The 20229-nt window shown below is 41.0% G+C and overlaps 1 protein-coding gene across 1 annotated transcript; it reads left to right on the top strand.

Moving 5' to 3' along the window:
- Positions 1-528: 528 nt before the first annotated feature.
- On the top strand, positions 529-19010 carry DBX2 (developing brain homeobox 2). The gene is made up of 4 exons (XM_042017924.1): positions 529-871; positions 11800-11895; positions 16481-16668; positions 18356-19010. Exons 1-4 carry the CDS (start codon positions 535-537, stop codon positions 18677-18679), a joined length of 945 nt encoding a protein of 314 aa, XP_041873858.1. The 5' UTR covers positions 529-534; the 3' UTR covers positions 18680-19010.
- Positions 19011-20229: the final 1219 nt, after the last annotated feature.

Here is a 20229-nt window from a genome sequence, read left to right on the forward strand (position 1 = left end):
CAGATAAAAATGCCCAGAGGGAGTGAGCTAATGACTATCTTCCCATTACCTCATGGGATCATTAGGTCGACATGATCTCTCCGCGGCCAGCACGGGAGCCACTTCCCCGCCGGGACGGAGGCCAGCGGCCTTTCCCCTCCCCTGCCGTCCCCTCGCACAGGTGCACCCCTCGGCAGAGGCGCGACCCGCCGCCATGTCGGGGCGGGCACGGCGGGACAGGCACCTCGGCTCGCCGCCCTGCCCCCTCCCCGGGGGGCTGCTGGGCAAGCCGGCATTGTTGGCCGCGTCCATCCCTCCTCGTCCCCGGCTGACATAATGAATACGCTTGGACACACCTTCCAGCCCGGCGGAGAGGCGCCGCGTCTCCACGGACAGCCTCGCCGAGCTCTCCGCTCCGCTCCCCACAGCCCTCGGAGAGGCGCCCCGCCAGCCCGCCCGGCCCCATAGCCCGGCGCCCCGTCCCAGCCCAGTGAGGGGCCGCGGCGGCCGGGCCGGGCTGGGCAGGGCAGAGCGAGGAGGGTAGAAGCCCTCGCTATGCTGCCCAGCGCCCTTTACTGGGACCTGGTGGGCTCCTCGGCCCTCCTCAACCTGCCGGCGGCACCGGGCTTTGGCAACCTGGGCAAAAGTTTCCTCATCGAGAACTTGCTACGGGCTGGGGCGCCGCCGAGCCCTGCCCAGCTCCGTCCCCTCCCCGCCAACCCCGTGCCCCTCAAGCTGTGCCCCGCGGCGGAACAAATCAGCCCCTCAGGGGGTCCCTTCCCGGCAAGATGGGCTTTCCAAGTGCTAAACCCCTCCGCGGCGGACGGCGGCCGCCCGCCAGCGCGGGCCGCGGCGGCGGAGAGAGGCGGCGTCTTCCCGCCGGCAGCCACAGGTGAGCGCCGGCCCCTTCCCGCGTCCCGCCGCCGGGGAGACGGGACCGGGGGCTTCCCGAGGGCTCGGCCCCGCGCTCCGCACGGCGGAGACGGCGGCAGGAGAGGCGCGGCCGCTCCGGAGAGCCCCGAGGCGGCGGCGGGATGCCCGGCCCCGTTAGGTGCCGTGCCGCTGGGGCACGGCGGGGGCTGCCCCCGGGGCTCCGGCTGAGGGTCTCGCCCTACCGCTGGCGACGGGACGCCGAGGAGCGGGCGGGGGCCGGTGGTGCGTGAAGCCAGGCGGCGGCTTTCGCGTGCGGCCGGTCGGCGCACCTGAGGGTGCAGAGAGCGCGGCAGAGCCCTGTGATGGCCACGTCGGATGCTGTTAAATGCCCCTAATCGCAGTTCTTTCAGGCCTTGACGTCCCTCAGCTTCAAGGGATGGTAGAAGCTTCGCCGCCAACAGGCGCTCCGGGAAAGTCTGAGATTCCAGCTTTTGGTAGAAAGGCGAGCGGTCCCATCCTCCTAAGTAGCGACAGCTGGGGGGGGGGGAAGGCAGCAGCGCCTTCTCCACATGCCCTGCCTTAGAGGACAGTAAGGCGTGAAGGTCCGGGCTCCTCCTGCCTAGAGGAGAATTAAGCCATGTAGAACAGGCAATTTTCTGGAAGTTTTGAGAAAACTAGGGACGGGGTGGGAAAAAGTTTCAAAGCCGTGTAAAGGTGCGTCATCAGCCTTTCGGCCCGGTGTCTCACAGAGAGCCAGCACTCTGCAGGGCGGTGGGGACCAGCTCGCAGCCGCAGGGTCCCCGCAGGAACCGGTGCCATGGAATTGGAAACAAACAGGTTTACAAAACCCATTCTGTTTCTTGAATGTGCCGATTTCTGTATAAATACATTTTGTCTGGGCATGAGCAACGTATTTTAAGAAATGTGCACTTCTGTTGGTTAGGGAACTGACTGAAGTTGTAGTCAATGTTAATTCATGAAATTCGGTATTAGACTCACCATCTATACTGTATTTTTCTTTTCTGTTACAATACGTAAATTTGTTCCAATATTATGTGATGTTTTAAGAATTTTTATTTATGGTAAAGCGGCTTTAAGTGCATTTAAAATGAAAATCAGACAAGCAGAATTGTATTTATTGAATTAAGTTTTTGAGATGTGAAACCAAAAAGCTTGTTTTGGAAACAGAAGTAATTGTTTTCTTTTCAAACATATTTTTATTTCAATTAAATCCTGCAAACTGCTCTTCAAAATCCAAAGCAGTACGATCCTTTAGCATTACGTACTTTAAAGGTAGGCAGGAGAGAGTCAAAGTGTCCATTAACATTTCTGAATGTTCCAGACCTCTCAGGTAAGTGTTATCTTAAGCATATCAGTTACTTAAACGTGTTTGTTTTAACTAACTATAGGCTAGGCCAGGGAACAGGACGACTATCATCTTCCTGCAATTAAGTGAATATTATCCCTTCTTCCCCTGCCTTCCCTTTGCCCTTCCCCTGAAAAAAATGTTCTAGAGAAAATGCTACATTTATTTGTAAAAAGAGAGATAGCAGGTGCCCCAGCGCTCTTTGCTAGAGGTAAAGTTGTTTTTTTGTGGTGGTGGTGGTTTGTTTGTTTTAAAAAGATATAGGTTAATTACTACAGAAGTTCCAGAATGTCAAGTTTTTCAAATGCTTGCTTCCGGGATTAATTATTTTTTTGATCGACCTAGTAGTAGTTGTGATTTTAGTGTGGTAGGTCTGCCTAGTGATTTGGAGTCCAGTCCTATGTTTCTTCTGATTCCACAGCTCCCACGGATCTCAGCAAAAGCACCAGGCTCTTAGATTTGAGGAGGGAGAAATACTAGGGTTTCCTTGTTCATTGTACACCCAGAAAAAAATTCTCCTGTGACTGTACACTTGCAACAATGACTTTTGTTTTCTAACAGGGATCTGTTGATTCTGATCTGGTTTGTATGTCTTAAAGTGATAAGGAAGGACACTTAGTTGTCCCAACATTCATAAATTTGAATTAGATTGGAACTTGCTTGCTGAGCCAGTTTGTGGTTTCTAAGGAGTCTCTTGTCTCTAGTGTAGGCGTCTACTGAGGAAACTGTTCAGACCAGACACTGCATTTGTGAGTAGGGCTGGGGTCGTCAGGCTGTGTATAATGTTTCTTGTTTATACAGTGACAGGGCAAAGGAGCATTTTGGCAGAACAAAAATTTTAGCCTTCAGGGACTACTGAAGATATTTTAACTAAGAAATTTGTGCTAGGTAGGGTTTTTAAATTTAGTGATGTTTATGATTTTTTTTTGTTTGTTTGTTTGGTTTTTTTTTTTTTGAGGAATAAACTCATATTTTGACCCCCCAAATCACATGGCATTTTGGAAAATCTTTGTCTAAGTCTTTAATAAGACTATTGAAAATGATAAAGCAATTAAAAAAAAATCTTTCTAAGCTACCAAGTGCTTTATAGATCATGCAGGAACTAAAAGTCCCCTAATAAACTAGCTTGGCATAACCTAGAGGTTTTAATAAAAAAAATAAAGAGAATTGAAAAAGTACCAGACTTTTTGGAAAGAGTTATCTGTATTATTCATGTAGTCCCAAATTCTGGTGAGGTCACCAAAAGTTCTCAAAAAGAAGGAAATGTAAAATCACACCAGGGACTGAACTGAATAAGCTGAACCTTTTTACATGTATCCACAGTACCAACAAAGGAAAGGCATAAAGAAAGCACTCCATTTTAGGGTACCTTTTAACACTCTGTGAAAGTCCTAAAGAATGTAAATCCTGTATTCTTTCTGTAAATTGGAAAACACTTATCCATGGTGGCAAAGGAGACCAGGTGGGATGGCATTCTTCATCTGGACTATCTGGTCGTGGTAATTTTTCCTTTTGTAACTCCTCAGCAACTGAATTGTATCAGCAAGTTTCCATTTCCATAATTTACAGGTTTCAAAGTATTTAGTTGGACTATTTCAAGTGCTTATCTGCATGTGTATTTTATGTGTATCTCCTACAAAATAATTGTGAATAAAAAACTGTACAAGTATTCAGAAAGTGTCACATCCTAAATATTGCATCATCTAATGAACGTGTTTGAAATAAATATATTTGTTGTCTGTAAAAATTAAAATAATCACTTTCCATCATTACACACATTTTTAAAAATTAGATACAATCATCATAGGTGCTTGAAATTAGTTTGGTTTAATTTAAGAAGAACATGAACAAAGAGCAGGTTGCATAAAACTTAGGCAGGAAAAGCAGAAGGAGCATTACTGCTATACAATAAAGTCGTGAGCCTTCTGCAGTGGTATGCCAATTTATACTGGCTTGGGATTCCCACAGGCTTTCTTGCACTTTGCTTGAAGCCTCTTTGCTCTGTGCTGTTCTCAATTTCTGCTTGCTAATCTGGGTTTTAGTCCCTTGCACTCCAAGCCTATTGTTATCTTCTCGATAAATTAGAAGACCTGACAGTTTTCTTTAGTGTTTTCTGAGACATAAAAATTGTCCAGAGGATGCTGAGATGCTGTGTGTTGTAGACAGGTGCTGTAAAGAGGTCCACTCCACATATTTCTTCATGACTTAGTTTCCAGAAGTATTGGCTGGCACCAGAGCAGAGATGACCTCCTTGGGAAATGCGAAGTTACCTGCTACCTGAAATAATTTTTCTGAATATCTCTGCTCTTCTCAAGTAATTTTCCCTGGAGGAGGTTGGCAGTAAGTGCTTTACAACCTGAATAGGGTCATGTGGAAAGAATCTGGCTTTCTGCTTTAATTTTGGCATTTTGATAGATTAACAGAGAAAGGGAATTGAAAAATGCAACAAAACAAATGTAACAGTGAGATAATTCCATTGTAAAACCTGCTGAAAATTTTATCTGGGGATTTTCACTTAAAGCATCAGAATACAATAGAGCAGAATGAAGGACAGCACACATATAACACAAAAGAAATCAGTTAGAAGAACTATATAGTAAATATAAATTGGACTTATAGTAAACATCCATAGATGTACTTTATACATATCCAGATTCATCTGTGCTATAGGTGTATCTTTTCTTTCTGTAACATTTGGGTATTTACATTTTGATGCATTTTATCATCACAATGTGCCAGTGAGATAGGAGAGATTTCTACTGTGTAGAGGAGGAGCTGGAGCAAAAAGAAATTAGGTGATTTACTTAAGATATTACAGAAAACTGGTAGCATTGCAAGGAGATTAAACCAAGTCTTCTGCAGGCGAAGTCTCCGGAAAATGTCAGTTTTTTCCTTTTCAGGTGATGACAACTGTTCTATACTGTAATACTTAGTGAATCAAACATATCTTATTTCCCATATTTAATAAAGTGTCTAGTGTTTCTTTATGACAACCAGGAGATAATTAAATTACTGAAATTTAAGTGATTTTTTTTCCTTTCATTTTGGACCTCTTCTTAGTGAATTAATGCTTATTAATTATTGATTTCAAGGCAACTGGCAGCCAGGGTGTGTCCTCAAGCAACATGTCACACTAGCTTTCAGTAAAATAAAAGACAGGAAAGAGCCCAGTGTTTTATCTTGACTCCCTCTAACTCAGGCAACAAGTTGACTGACAAGTCTTAGGGTTTTCTTGTTTTGTTGGTGTTTTCTGGAAAAAACTTCTTTGAGGTGGGGAGATCTGTTTGGCTTCTTTTCTTATTCCCTGATTGCCAGGAGCACTGAGACACTGTCATTGTTTTAAAAGTTTGTCTTTGGAAGCAAAGAAGTTTTTGTAAGTATTAGAAATCACAGACTCTGTCCAGCACGTTTCCTGTTTCCAGTTAACTTCATGAGCCATTTAATAGAATTGGTCTAGAATGCCCAGCATATCTTAAGAGTGGCTGCAAAATGGCTTTTAAAGGACAAACAGTTGTCCTCATTGTGAGGTTGCCAGAGCTAGACTAGTGCCAGCTACTCTTCAACCCAGCCACTAGTCTGGCAGTCTGTGCTCAGTGAGGAATATGAGCATTGGCTGGACACTGCTCCTTCCTTTGGCTACTCTCGCTGTGCCATCTCTTAGAAGGAAGAGGATCCTGAGTTTGGTCCTTAGCAAGATTTAGGTACTGCCAGAAGATCTCAGAGCTGCACTAGGAAGACAAATGGTGGAGTTTTTAGAAAAGGATTTTTTTTCAAAATTAAAACAACTGCAGGCATATAAAACAGTAGGAGACTGTTTCAAATGTCAGATATGTAGACCCTGATATTTATAAAATTATGCATCTAAATATTTTCAGTAACCTGGACTGTGTTTCTTTGAGGTGAGTTGTCACTTTAGAGAAGTGGCCTTTGCTTTGTGCTGAAAAGCTTATGAAAATTTTTCTTGAGAGCCTACTTTTGTCTGCAGTTGTAGCACGTAATTCTATGAGTTATTCTGAACGTGTGTTCAGAATTTTACCTCCTTATGACTATGTGAATATCTCAAATTTCAACTTGAAAAAGTATTTCCTTGTTCAAATATAAAAATACTGAACCCCTCATGTTAAAAAAAAAAAAATAGAATTCACCATGTGTTATTTTTTCATTCTAACATTGCTTATATTGTCTTGAGACTTTTGTCTGTTTGGAGCTAGCAATACTGCAACAAGTTAAGACTGGTCCAGGTAGAAAATTTTGGCTAATCAGTGCATACCACTGGAATAAATGGTGCATTTTGGCCTAATGTAAGATCTTGAATTAGAGCTGCAACAGTGAAGAACCAGTGAATTGTCCTCTTGCAGCATCTGACCCTAATTTTGTCATGCTTGAGGAAATAATTTCTACAAATTGTAGTATGTTGAAAATCAAAGAAAATTTGAATTGAATTTTAGAGTCTTTATGGCTGTACAGATGTTAGTATTCTTTTGATGTTACCTATGAAGGATAAGAAGAATGTCATAGTAATTCAGCTGTCTAATAAGAAGTATGCGTCGTGTCTAATCTATAGTCAATACTGAGAGATGCCTCCACAGCATGACACACCTTATGTGTCTGTTTTAAGGGGATGAATTGTTATGTAGAGATTCTTATCTCTTCTCATGGTTGTACAGGAGGCCCAGACAAGGAACTCGGGCAAGACACTTAACTTTTAGACAGAGAACTGACAGTGATGCCCCTTTTGACAAGAACTGGTAATCATAAACTGCTGAGGCACACTAGTACGTGGGCATCCTGAGGAAGGACAAAGCCAGAAAAAAAGCTGGTAAATCCTCAGGTAGATTCCCATTGTTTCAATAGCCAGGCTGTGTACGAGGCATGGAGAGGGTAGAAGCCACTTTTACTGCTGACATCAGGGGACCCATGGAGTCTTTGGCAAACATTGTGGAGTTTGGTTGTTGCTTTGGGTTGTAGAGGTGAGATCTGACCATGTATTGTCACCAGCCTCAGGCTGGTGTATTTCCTCAGGCGATGAAAAACATGTACAACAGATTACAATGCAATAATAAGGCATGTGGATGATACTTCTGAAAACTGACAGTGATTGATGTGGTTTCAGATAATCTACAGCATGATGCTCTTGGCCATTACATTGCTGTAGGTGTAAATGATGATTATGCTGTTAGCATGTTTCAAGCCCTTCTTGGGGGCTGCTCTGCCAATTTTTGAAAGCCCCACCAAGACCCAACATAAAAATGCAAGCTTCTTGCATCCACCTTTTGTGTAATATTTAACAATATATATATTAGAACTTTAAAACCCTTTCTATGAGTGTTTGCAAATTTCTTGAAACTCTGCGTATTCTGCTCTGCTCTGCCCTTTTGGCTTGACTTCCTTTGAGCATTCGTATGATGTTTTACAGGAATAAATAGGAAGCAAACAGTAACTTTGGGAGTGCAGGAAATCCAGTTCTGAGGGGTCTTGCACCACAGGCACTTGCAGTAAGTTTTTCCAGTTCCATGTGATGGCAGTTGCTTTTGGGTGGGATATCGCAGTGGCTGCTGCTTCATTCTCACAGATGGAGGCTCCTCTTCAGCTGGTTGAAATGCTTTGGGGGTGCACACCTTCTGCCGGAACATTGCACTCTAAAGACAGTAACTGCTAGGGAAAGAGCCATGACTCATCATGAAGTCCAGGGCTTGTGGTTCAGGAGCAGAAATGTGGCTCAGCTGGATCACTAAGCTGGCAGAGCTACTGCTGGACTACTTTCAGGGAGCTCTTCCCTGCAGCTTTGCAAAAGCCTGCTTTAATCATTGCCAGGAATGGATGTAGGTAGGAAATTGCAGTTGTGCCCATGTTATGGGCACAAACCATCCAAGATTTTCAGATGAAATGCTGTGATTTTTCTGGTAATATATTTAATTTTTATGCCAGGGCTGGAGCTGAGGCATCACTGTGGAAAGCAGTTCATGTGGACTGAGCAATACTCGGAGAATTAAAGTCTTCATGCAGCTTGAGATCTCTCTGGTCCTGTTCTTAGTTTTGTTAGCTGGTTCTAGGCAGTTTTCTGAATAATTTTTTGGAGGTGTTCCAGTTCTCTTCACGGGTTGGTACCACATTTTTATCAGTTATCTTTAAAAATCCCCAACAGACTAGCAGCATGTGCAGTGAAGGAGCCAGTATGGATAATAGCAGTTTACCATCAGTTCACTTTCCCTCAATAGCCATTTTTCAGTCTCAGTTTTTATGAAATGGAGATGTAAAGCAGGAGAAGACTTAAGTGTCCTGAATACAAATTTTTAGGATTTGTCTCCTGCTTTAAGTTCCTATACATGTTTGGGAGCAACAGCTGCCTTTTGGTTATTGTTTACCTCACTCTGGCCAAAAAATGTCAGAATTAATATTCTGACATCTCTGCAATTTTCAGCCTTATGTGAACAGCAAAGAGTGTTTGCTTTACATCTCTTGACCAACAGATATTGATAGAGTTGCTGTGATCTATGTGAAAAGAAAATAATAGGTAATGCTTTTTCTATATTGTTCTCAAAACTGATAGGTATTATGTAACTTCTACTGGTACAATTTCAGTATAATTCTGAAATACATATATATCAAAGATATGATTTTTCTCGGAACAATTTAAATTCTGTTAATGCAGTTTCACACAGGTAGTGGAAGCCATTTAATGTGATGAACTGTGTTGTTTTTATCAAAGATAAAAACTATAATTGGATATATTATGTTGAAGCATTAACATTTTTCTCTTACGTAGAACTCCCACGATAGAGTTGACTATCCCTGTATCATGTCAGATTTTTTTACTGATGTAACTCTGCATAACTGCTGAACATTGGTTTGAGTGCAACAGTTTCAGTAGATGTAGGGATGTCATTTCGTGTACATAATGTAGAATTCACTTGTCCATCAGTACAGCTGCAGCACATTAAAAAAGTCTATGAACTAGAGATACGTGTTAGCTATAGGCTTACAGAGACATCACGGCATTGTTTATTCCCCAGGATCTAGACTGAATTAGTCTTGAGAAGTGGGCTCAGGAACCTCTTTGTTCAGAGTTATGTGTGGATATCACCTGCATCTTATTTCTTAAGCAAGTATTCTGCTTCAAGGAGATATGTGCCCTGCAGGCAGAAAAAGCAGCAGTTGGTTGAAAGAATTAAGTAAAATGCCCAAGAAAACCAGAGTCGTGATTTCCATCAACTTGAGCAGAATTAGGGTCAAGATATCTGCTGTTTGCATCGTTGTACTGTGCTAGTGCATAAATCAGTCAGCAACTTCCATGGAAATACATTGCTTGTTTGGAATTTGCTTAAGCAAAGAGTTTGCTTAAGTTTTTACTCTGATCCATCTTCAGACCTTTATGCTTGCAGCTAACTTGTTGAGATATTTAGTGAATGTAGGAAACTGTCCTTTCCTATTCCTGTCGTTATTTGCAGGAGCATGCTATCGGAATCAATAGCTTGTTCAATTCTGATTTATCCTGCTGTCTTCTGGTTTTATCACATACCATTATGAGCCTCACATTACCAAAACAGAGCAAGGAACTGGACAGAGTTAAGAAACCACAGCAGGGAATATCAAGGACAGGACAACATGTCTGACAAAAGTTGTGTGGCATGAACAAAGTGCTGGAGCAGTGATTGGAGGGAATGGGATATTATGGCAGCCAAGGAATATCCAAGACATTTAAAAAGAAAGTAAAGGAGTAGAGTGTGGCATCTTCTGTATTCTAATCTGCATTTTTAGAAGCGGAGAGTTTTACCTGACTGGAAGGGAAATTTGTTACAAGCATGAGGAATGTGCCTCCCAAGGAAGGGAGGAAAAGCTCTTCACCTGGGAGTTCGGGAATTGCAGCAGATAAAAGATACTGTCAATAAGGAGCTCTCATGTCCAGGAGGATGGCTGATATTTATCTTCTACAGCTCCCGTGCTTCTTGAGTTACTCAAATCCTTTTCAACTTACACACTCCACCAGTTGCATTGAAGCCCTTTGGATACATGGGATAGGTAATACTTGGCTGCATGATCTTGACTACTTTAAGTTTCTAAGGACATGGTTCCACATTTGATGGTCTTGTGTGGAAAAGAAGCTTTAGAATACTAATGCCTGGTGTAAATAATTCTTTTTAGTAAATGTTTTGCAAGCATACACCTCAAAACCAGACAATTAATTTCTCTTGAAATATATTTGTATTTCATTAGAAGCAGCAAACTTTCAATAAAAAGCTGTACTGGCAAAATGCTTATCAATCAGCAATTGCAAGTTAATACTTTAAAAAATGTTTAGAGTTAGACTTTGACAGAAATAGTTTTTTTGCTCCGGGATAACAGCACATTTTAGGGTCAGAAATCTTATTTTGAGGCCTTAATACGTACTCAGAAACCTAATTTTGAGTGACCTTTATTTTTAATTCCAGTTGAAAAACCTTTAAAAATTAGCAGCATGGCCTAGAAACATTTACTTATTTATCTTTCTTTCTGGTTGTTGATTTCTTAATTTTTTTTTACCTAAGTGTGCAGTTATGTGGTTGTTTTTTTTTACTTAATTTTTTTTTTTTCTGGAGATTTGGACAACTACAATACAGGCTCTAGAGCCACTTATTTTCTGCCTAAACCAAAAGAAGAAAGTGACATAGATGTTTTGATGCTGATCACATTTTACAAGTGTACAGTTCTAGCATGATGTATCTTTTTCTGAAATAAAAAAATATTCCAGGTTTCATAGTTGACTAGTACAAGCAGAAATTGAAAGGTAATTAGTATTAATGGAAAAGCCCATGAGCCTTATAGAAAATAACTAAGGGATAAATAGATAATGAAGACCTTTCCATGATTTGGAAGCACTTTTTAGATATGAGAGACTTTGACTAAAAAAATTCCATTAAAAGTTTACCAAATATTGCCTAATACTGTGAGTTGATTTTGCAATATTTTTTGTTGTATCAAGCAGAGCTTTCAGCAAGTGGTTTATTTAAATTTAGAGCACTTTTCCAGCAAGACTAAGTTGACAGTCAAGATAACAGAATCAGGCCCTGTAGTTTGTGCCTATAGAGCTCAGCTGTTTCATCTCATGGCATTTTATAAATTTTATTCATAAAGGTTTCTCGTTGAGGACGTTACTGATTTGAGTACTATTAACAGCATTGGAGTACAAGCTGATTGTTTTTTCTAGGATGTCATGCTTCCTAGAGTTATTTTAAGTAAGTTTTTCAGATTCATTATACTCATTATTTCAACAACGTATTATTGAAAAAATGTGTTCAATGCCAACATTTAGGAAAACCCCTACAATTACAGCAATTACAGAAGCAAATTTCTAGTCTGCAGAGCTTAATTCTTATAGGGAGAATTTTGCATATTATAGCTAAGCTACACATGTAAAATAACCTTGCTAAATTAAAGAACAATTACTTGGTTTATCATTGTTTGCCTTAAAAATATCACCATCTTGAAAAAAAGAAAAAGAACTTGTGGGGCAGGATTTTACACACTGACTTTTTGGAGGACTGTTGTTATGAATATCACCTAAGCTCAATGGATAATCAATTAGATCTATGCTTTCTTTGCAGCTCTTTCCAAACACTTTTTTCTCCGAGCCCCGCCATTCTACTCAGCGTGCTGCGGTGGGTCCTGTCAGCACCCTGCATCCCCCACTGCTTTTCCAAGTAAGTTTTTATGCTTCATCAGTAATGCTTGAGTTATTCTGTAAACCAAAGCAGCAGGATTTAATGTGTTCTGGAAAACTAATTGGTGATGCAATGGCAGCAGCTAATTCCTTAGTAAAATCACAGCAATCCTATTCAGAGGGTTTCCAAAGATTTATCAAACTTAAGTACACTGAGCAATTGTGAGAGGTTTCTAATGGCATTGAGACACCCAGACAGAGCTAACCTAGGAAAGTGTCTTGTTTTCAGTTTGCTAGAAACAATTCTTTAAAATCAGTAACTCTTTTAAAAATCAGTGTCAGTAAACATTTGCAAATAAGAAAAGAGCTAGAGGATCGTAAAGTGCATGCTGCATTTTAATGTTCTTTAGGGGGAAATTATGATTCAGGAAGCCTTAGCATTATTTAAATACAACAGTCATTCTTTTTATAGCAGTCAAATGTGTGCACACGTTTAATTTGTTTCTCTTTTTTAATAATAATGTAAAAAATTGAAGAAGTATGTTGAAGAGAATTTTGGCCAGTATACACTATCCTTTCAGGATTAAGAACTAGAACACACTTCCATTTAATCCAAAACTAGATTTAACCTTTATTGGGAAGATTGCATGCCATAGTGTAAGAATGGACAGTCATGATTTTGTGTTTATGGCTCAGGAATGCAAACAGAAGGAGCATTTCCTTTTTCTTCAAAACAGAAAAAAAGCACAAATTGCATGTCAAATCCAAATGAAAATTGGAGCTTATATGTGCTCTGGCATATACTTTTTTATCACAGTTGCATTCAAACCATTCCTGGCTAAGTGCATGCTTTTTATGAATGTTTCAGAAGGGCAGTTGCTAAGTTGAATGATTCTTGACAAGTGAGGCAGCAAATGCTGGCAGTTTAATGAGCTGCAAGTTTCTGAGCACCTCTTTAGGGGGCTGACACTTTCCCACAGAGCGTTTTACATGGCCTCGGCTCTCCCACAATGGCTGACAGCACCATGACCAATCACCACTTTCACTTTACTCATCCACACGCGACCTCACCACAATTTTTCACTGTGCAGATGAACTTTAGGAACCATTTCACATTGAAAAGGCCTGGGCAAGGGTCAGTTGCCCTTTTGTATGACCATAAAGCAATACTCTGTGTGCCAGTCTTTTCTCCTGTCTCACATTCCAAGAGATTTTCTGGACACCATTTAAAGCACTTGACTGAAAAATAAAGCAGTGAATGAAACTGACTTTTATAGACTCATTCTAGCTCATCTTCCCATATAACCCTGTCTACCTGAAAAGGGATTTAGTGGATGAGCTGAGTGTATACAGGGACTTGCTGAATACATAGGCCCATTATCAACTGTGGGGATTGTTTATTAACCAGGACTGATACACTACTATTTTGGAAGTGACCTATTAATTGTCCATTTAACTAGAATGTATTGAATTCTAATGAAAAAATGGAAACCATGACTAAAGCTTTTACTTGCTCCTTCAAGGTGGTCTCTGCCATGAAGGCAAATGAAGATTGTTCCACAGATTAAGAGGACATTTATCACTATATATTAGGATACAAAGGAAAGACTTAAAAAAAACCAAAGAAAAACAAAAATCAAACCAGTCACAGAGGAAATAGTTGGTCACATTTATGTCAGCAGAACACTCAACCTTTTGCTGCATGTTCAGAGTGACAAGCTGCAAACTGACATATTTAATTTTGCTGGAATTGTTGAAATGTATAAGTGACTGCCTATCCCACTGCAATGAAAAATCCTATGATCCACAAACTGAAATTTAGTTTTTATGTAACAGTTGGAGTACCTTTTAGAATATGGCTTATTTTTAAAGAAGTTCTCTAGGCTACTCTGTTGGGGGTGGGTTTCAGATTTTTTGACCCAGTGGCTGTTTGCTAATGCTTCTGAACATTCTGCTCTTCATTAAATTTTGTTTAGGTAATCTTTTAAAATCCAGCACATACTGTGCCTTAGAGTGTAAAGAGGCCTCACTATTAAGTTAGTCTAATACAGGTGTTAACCTGGACCCTACATGCTGCCTGTACAGGAATTAATTGGTGCCTCGAGGCTCCAGCAGGAGGTTGTTTCCTTGCTGATTGACTGTTAACAACCAGCCAGGCAAGACAAATTTTAAGGGGTCACATAATTTTGGCGTCCTCTGTCCTTGGCTGACAACTCCATTGTGGAATGGAGGCCGGGCGGCAAGGACCAGCCCTCTTTCCTTGCTGGTGTCTCTCATCACACAGTAGGGATAAGAGAAGGTACCAGTTCTGCTGCTGCCAGACTGTACCTTCCAGTAGACCTGAGAATGGCTGACAATTCAGCAGAAACTACTCAGATGCTACCTGGAAAAAGGTACCTAAATTCACTAAGTTTGAGCAAGAAAGAGAGAAAACATGCTTGAGGAAGGAAGGCTCCCAGCTTGCCCCCAGTTTTGTAGGCATGACTGGAGCATGCAGTGGGGGTTGTGAAGGGGCTCTGCACTCCCCAGAGAAATATCAACCTGGCTTGCTCTTTGTGGAAACCTCCATTGCGGTATTTGACTTTTGTTCTGCAGATTGTTTATTTCGGTTTGCATGAAGTCTGACTGTGTATCACAGTGTAATAAATATCAGGACATTAATCAGTTGATTGTGATTTTTGTATCTGGTCTTAGATATAATTTTGAAAATTGAAATGCATCTGTATAAATTAAGGATTATTTATACCGTAACATTATAAATCATAATCATTATTTTTTACCACAGGCTGTTATGAGGGACAAATATAAAGATCTTTATTTCTCGACATGTAGAAAAGTTCAGGAAAAGAATTGACAGAATGCAATGGTCTCCAAATCAGTAATGTTTCAGAGTGGTAGTGTTATTTTAGGGAATAATCATTGTACACTTGCTCAGCTTCTGATATGCCTCCTCTACTAGTCCGAGCTGGAAGCAGGATGCAGGGGTAGTGTATGTAATATCAAACCAGTAACACATGACTTCAAAAGTATTTAGTTAACTTTGCAAGACATACACATACACACTTCAGTTTCTCATCATTATACTACAGTATCCTCAGTATATGTGTGTTTGTTTTTCTGTGGGTGTTTAAAGATACATATACCCGTGTGCATTTATGTATAATATACAGAAGTTGAAATGTGGTGTAGTCCCAAGGAACAGTTTGTTGAAGTTGCATCTGGATTTCATTAGTATTTTCAAGAGCACTATATCAATTGAAAAAATGTGTTTAATTTCCCCCCACCCCATTACAGCTGACTAGAATAGACTTTTTCACAAAAAAATGTTCAGTATTTTAAAGAATTAGCTTTTCAGGGGGAATTCGCCATTGGCTTCAATATGAAAATTATCAGATCCTTGGTAGGAATTGAGCAGCAACACACCTTTGCAGCTGCTGTAACTGTAAGCTGGGAGGGCAATCTAGGCCCATGGATGTGAGAAGGTGGACAACAGGAGGGCAGCTTGCATCTGAATTGCCACTCCAACAGAAAGATTGTAGGTGTCAGTGGCTGTACAGCCATCGAACAGGTTTCTGAGCCAAAGTGCAGCTGTTTCCTGGCCTGCTTGCATCTGCCCCAATTATCACATGCTATGCTTGATGATGGGCCCTATTCAACTGGCCCCTGCTCCTGCTCCCTCTGTGAGTATTTGAGGAAGCTGGGAGCACTGGAGGGCATACAAAGCCTCTCACCAAGGACTGCTTCTCATACACCATATCCTTCTAGGGGAGAGGGACCATGGGAAAGCACTATGGCTTTAAGTTTTATTGGGTGTGAGGAACACAAGAGATTTATCTTGAGGTTTCTGTGCTGTTTGTGCGAACACTTCCACTTCTCCACTGCAGCTCTGTCCTGCAGCTTTGAGTCTGTTTTCCAGGGCAGGGCTCCCTCTAGGCATGTATCAAGGGGATGTGATTGGATTCATTGGAAACTGCGCTCCCAGGACTTGCTATGAGACGTCAAAGGATTAGAAACCAGGCTGAAAGGAGTAAGTCCAAGTACTCTCCAAATCCTCTAATAAAGAAATTGCTGCAGTTTCCAGAATAACTAAGTGAATGACCAGGGATTTTCTGAGAAACAGTTCACGCTGAAAGCCTTTTATTATTTAAAAAAAAAAAAAGAGGAAAGCCTACTTAGTTTCTTTGAATCAGTATTACAGACCACTTTTATCTGGTTTTACATTCTGCACAAGGGGTAAATAAACTCCCAGATAAACATGTTGCAGTTTATTTAGTGGTGACGACAGGCGAAGAAAAGTGAAGTTTCTCCCTGACTGTATTTGAATTTTGCAGTATCATGGGCTCTGTCCTAATATTCCTCTATGGACTCACCTGATTTACTTTGTACCATGTCAGGGGGAGACTTCTGACTACTGACAACACCTCTAGATCCAAGTGAGGATTTAATCCTTGATGAACATGACTGAAGCATTACAACACACTTCATGACTGAAGCATTACAACACACATTACAACACACACAAATCAAAAGTGGGACAAGAATCTGCAAGCATGATAATGAACAGCACTTAATATTTCTCTGATATGTGCTAGATGTTATGGGAAACTCTCATCTATTTCCACTAGGGGAGGAAAGTGTACTGCCTCTTCTGAGCCAGGAGTCCAACTCCAAATCCCGGAGAGGCATATTAAGAAGAGCTGTCTTTTCTGAAGACCAGAGGAAAGCTTTGGAGAAAATGTTCCAGAAGCAGAAGTATATTAGTAAAACAGACAGGAAGAAACTGGCCCTTAACCTGGGTCTAAAGGAGTCTCAGGTAAGGAATGTCCTTTTGGGGAAAATTCTTTAAAATGGCTTTGAAGGAAGAAAATTGAACAATGCAGGGGCAGCCCTGAGCTCTTTTACCTGCAAAGACCTCAGTAAATCAATGGCAGTTTAAACCAGGGAATACTTGAACAGTTTCCTGGTGTATTTCCTGTATGTATGCATTCAAAAATTGATCGCTCCATTTTCACGAGGAAACATGACCTCTGCATTTCATTTCCAACTCCCTTTTTTTGCTGGCTGACAGAGCCCCCTCAGAAGCTTTGTGGTAGGGAACTATGCTCTATCCCACTGCTCGAAAGGCAGTGATCTAGGCAGGAAAAAACATCCGAGCATAGATCATTCCTTCATTCTCTTTGCACTCACAGATGAACAGCTAGGGACAAGGCAGTCAACAGCACTTCCTCTGGAACTGTTCTGTCCCAAGAAACAGGCAACCATTCCTATGGAAAGACACTTGACTGTACAAGGAAAGAGATTTTCAGAGCTGAGAGATGCCATAGGAAGAAAAACTTTGCAGGGTGACATTCTAAAACACTCCCACTTACCAATTCACATTTCATGGGATTTTTTGCATGAGTCTGAGTTTGTCTACTGCAGGATTTTAGAGTTTAGCTAAAGGTCTAATGCATCCAGTGAACTGTTATGACTGAACAGCTGCATTAAGAGTGGTGCTGAGCAGCAGTAGTCCAATCTGGAACCTTGGGGGCATCACCTATCTGCAGATAAAAACAAAGGAAAAGTGCCTGTCTTGAAGAGCACAAAACATGAAAGAATCTGGAAAAAAAAGTTTGTGAGGGCATGTAACAGCAGAAAATGAACGTGGTAGTTGCTGACAGGTGGGATTCTGAAGGTGCTGGAATAGATGCAGCCCTCTAGATTGCAGCTGAAATACTGAAAGAGTAACAGTACAATTTTGTTTCTTTGCATGCAGCAGGACTGAAAGTGCTTAAGATATGTGTGCAGAAGCTGACTGGGGGGCAGAAAAGCCTGGGGATGGTGATGGGAGCTCTCATCATCTTTATCTTGGAGATTTTCAGAACTTGAAAAGGCTCTCAACAATTTGATCTAACTTTGCAGTTGACTCCAGTTTGCATAGGAGGTTGGATCTGGTGGTCTGGTTCCTTGCAACCTGATGACTCTGACACCATTGCAAGCACTGCAACAATAAACAAAAACAAGCAGTGTGGTGTTTCTCAGTGTGATGTACAGTACTGTGATCTCTGCAGGAAAACTATTTCAATGGAAGTGTGCATTTGCATTCACCAGTGTGCTGCCTAAAAAATTTCACAAAATGTAGTCAAATTCTTAATATTACAGTTACATCACTTAGTTTTCTTAATGACGATACTAATTTTCTCTGGGAATTCTCTTCTGTCTAGAAGGATGTTGCTGTAGGAAACTCTTATATCCCTAGTTATTGGGCTGTCCATTTTCTAGCCTAAGCCAAATAATCACCTGTTGTAGGTGATGAAATTCAAGGAGAATATTTGGTCCAGGTGTAGTAAATAGTGATGGAAAAATCCTCAGATGTCAGTCAGCTGGCTTCACTGGATCTCTACAGTAACAACAAATAAGGAAGGAATGTGAAACTGAGAGGATGGAAAAAAAAAATACTTGTTAGGGCAAAGTTGTTTAAAGCAAAGAATGATAATAAACTCTCATTAACTTGCAAACAGGTGAAAATTTGGTTTCAGAATCGAAGGATGAAATGGCGAAACTCCAAAGAAAAAGAAGTGCTTTCTAACAGGTGCCTCCAAGAAGAAGGTCTTCAGGAGAACTACCTCTCACGATCCACCATGAATTTTACCTCCCCATGCCCATCTGTGTGGGAAGTGTCTGAAGATCAGGCAAGTCCAAGGTGGAGGGAGAATTCTCCAGGAAGTTCTGAAAGACTGACTAGTACACAACCACCTCCAAGGGCAAATTCATCGCAGAGCCCACTCTATTTGTATCCTGACCAAGACACTGCAACCAAGGCATCATTAAGTGTAAGGGAGTAGGGGAAGTTTGTAAATTGAGCAGGAGAGTGCAGGCTTCAAATGAGCAGTCTTTTAAGATTAACAATATTTGAACATTGTAAAGCTAACTAGTTTATGCTTCAAAAATATGTAAAGTCTAACACCATTAAAATTACAAACAACTAATGACTTCAGAATTATTCTTCAATACTCAGTCTTTTCTTGTGTCTTTTCCAGTCTGGTACTGACCTTAAAAGTAAAATAGGAACTGATGGTAAGTAAAATGAAGAGAAGAGCATGAAGCTGAATTTGTGCTCTGATTTATACAACTGCACTGTATGTGAAGCTCATTAAAAACACACTTAATAGAGAATCACTTTTATCTCTCATTCTAGTCATACCAATTAATTTCTTCTGTGCATGAGATAAGAAGAACTTTGTTTCTCTCAAGACAGTAGATGGGTTTGGGTTCTTTTTGAAATTCATGAAATGTTGGAATTGTAAAAAGAAGAGAAGCCCGGGGACTCCGCTGGGTCGAGAGGAACGAAGTGCCAGTCTGAGTTCGAGTTCCTAGCTCTGAGTTGGAGTCTGAGTCCCTGTTCGGGCGCCAAATGTTGGAATTGTAAAAAGAAGAGATGCCTGGGGACTCCGGCGGGGGGAGGAAACTTGCAGTCCAAACCAATATGGTTGATAAGAGCAAGACTCCGTTTATTAGCAATCCAGAGGCACTTATATAGTATACCAGCTTGTTAACTCTTAAGTGGCTTAAAGCTTATCAAAGCACATTTCTACTTCTACATAATTGGACTTACATTGGCAAGCTTCTACAGTTATGTTATGATTAAAAGAATTCAGAGTTTATCTCCCTTCTCTCTCAGTCTTATCTACACAGCTGTACCTTCTCAAAACTCCCTTCTTGTTCCCAGCTTGGTTCTCACAGAGATTTTTCTCATGGAGAGTTCTTCTCACACACAGGCCTTCTGCTTGCAGGCTCTTGCTACAGTTCTTTTATTGATCCCATAATTCTATGAATGATCCATGTCCCTGATCCTTTAATAATTCCCAATAATGAAATAACACAATACATTCACGTGGACAAACATAGGCATTTTTGGTGTGTTTTCTCCATCTGTCCTCACCTATGTCAGTATTCAATTAGCTTTAAAGAATATGGTCACAGGGCAGCTGATAACCCTGGTAAACTATGCAATTTTAAAAGGCAACCAACCTACTCTATAAAATATTCCATGTTTAAGTAACTTTGATGAGAGTGTGTACTGGGAAGTGCAGTTCACTGACCTCTGTCTTTTCACCCATGCATGAATCTTCCAGCATTCTTAACTCTGAATGGCAGTGTCTTTTTTTTGGCTGTTGGTAGAATCTTTTGTATTTCAAAACTGTCATGACAGTATGCAGAATTGTAGCCAAAATGCACTAAGCAACAGACCCATAACTGGAAAAATTGCTACTACAGCGATTTCAGAAAAGTACTTAGGAGATGACATGCCTTAGTCCTGACTTACTCCTGTTTAAACTGGTGCCAGACACATTAGCATATGTCTCTATCAAAGACAGGACAGTATTCTGTGTAA

This window comes from Corvus kubaryi, unplaced genomic scaffold (genome assembly GCF_017639235.1).
Source record: "Corvus kubaryi isolate FWS band 111438036 unplaced genomic scaffold, C.kubaryi_AGA036_p1.0 137, whole genome shotgun sequence".
In the NCBI taxonomy this organism is placed as follows: Eukaryota; Metazoa; Chordata; class Aves; order Passeriformes; family Corvidae; genus Corvus; species Corvus kubaryi.

Excerpts from the sequence above, each read along its gene's own strand:
- DBX2 (XM_042017924.1), top strand. The coding sequence starts at position 535 with ATGCTGCCCAGCGCCCTTTACTGGGACCTGGTGGGCTCCTCGGCCCTC. Across the intron at positions 872-11,799 it reads CTTCCCGCCGGCAGCCACAG|CTCTTTCCAAACACTTTTTT; the intron begins GTGAGCGCCGGC and ends CTTTCTTTGCAG. Across the intron at positions 11,896-16,480 it reads ATCCCCCACTGCTTTTCCAA|GGGAGGAAAGTGTACTGCCT; the intron begins GTAAGTTTTTAT and ends TATTTCCACTAG.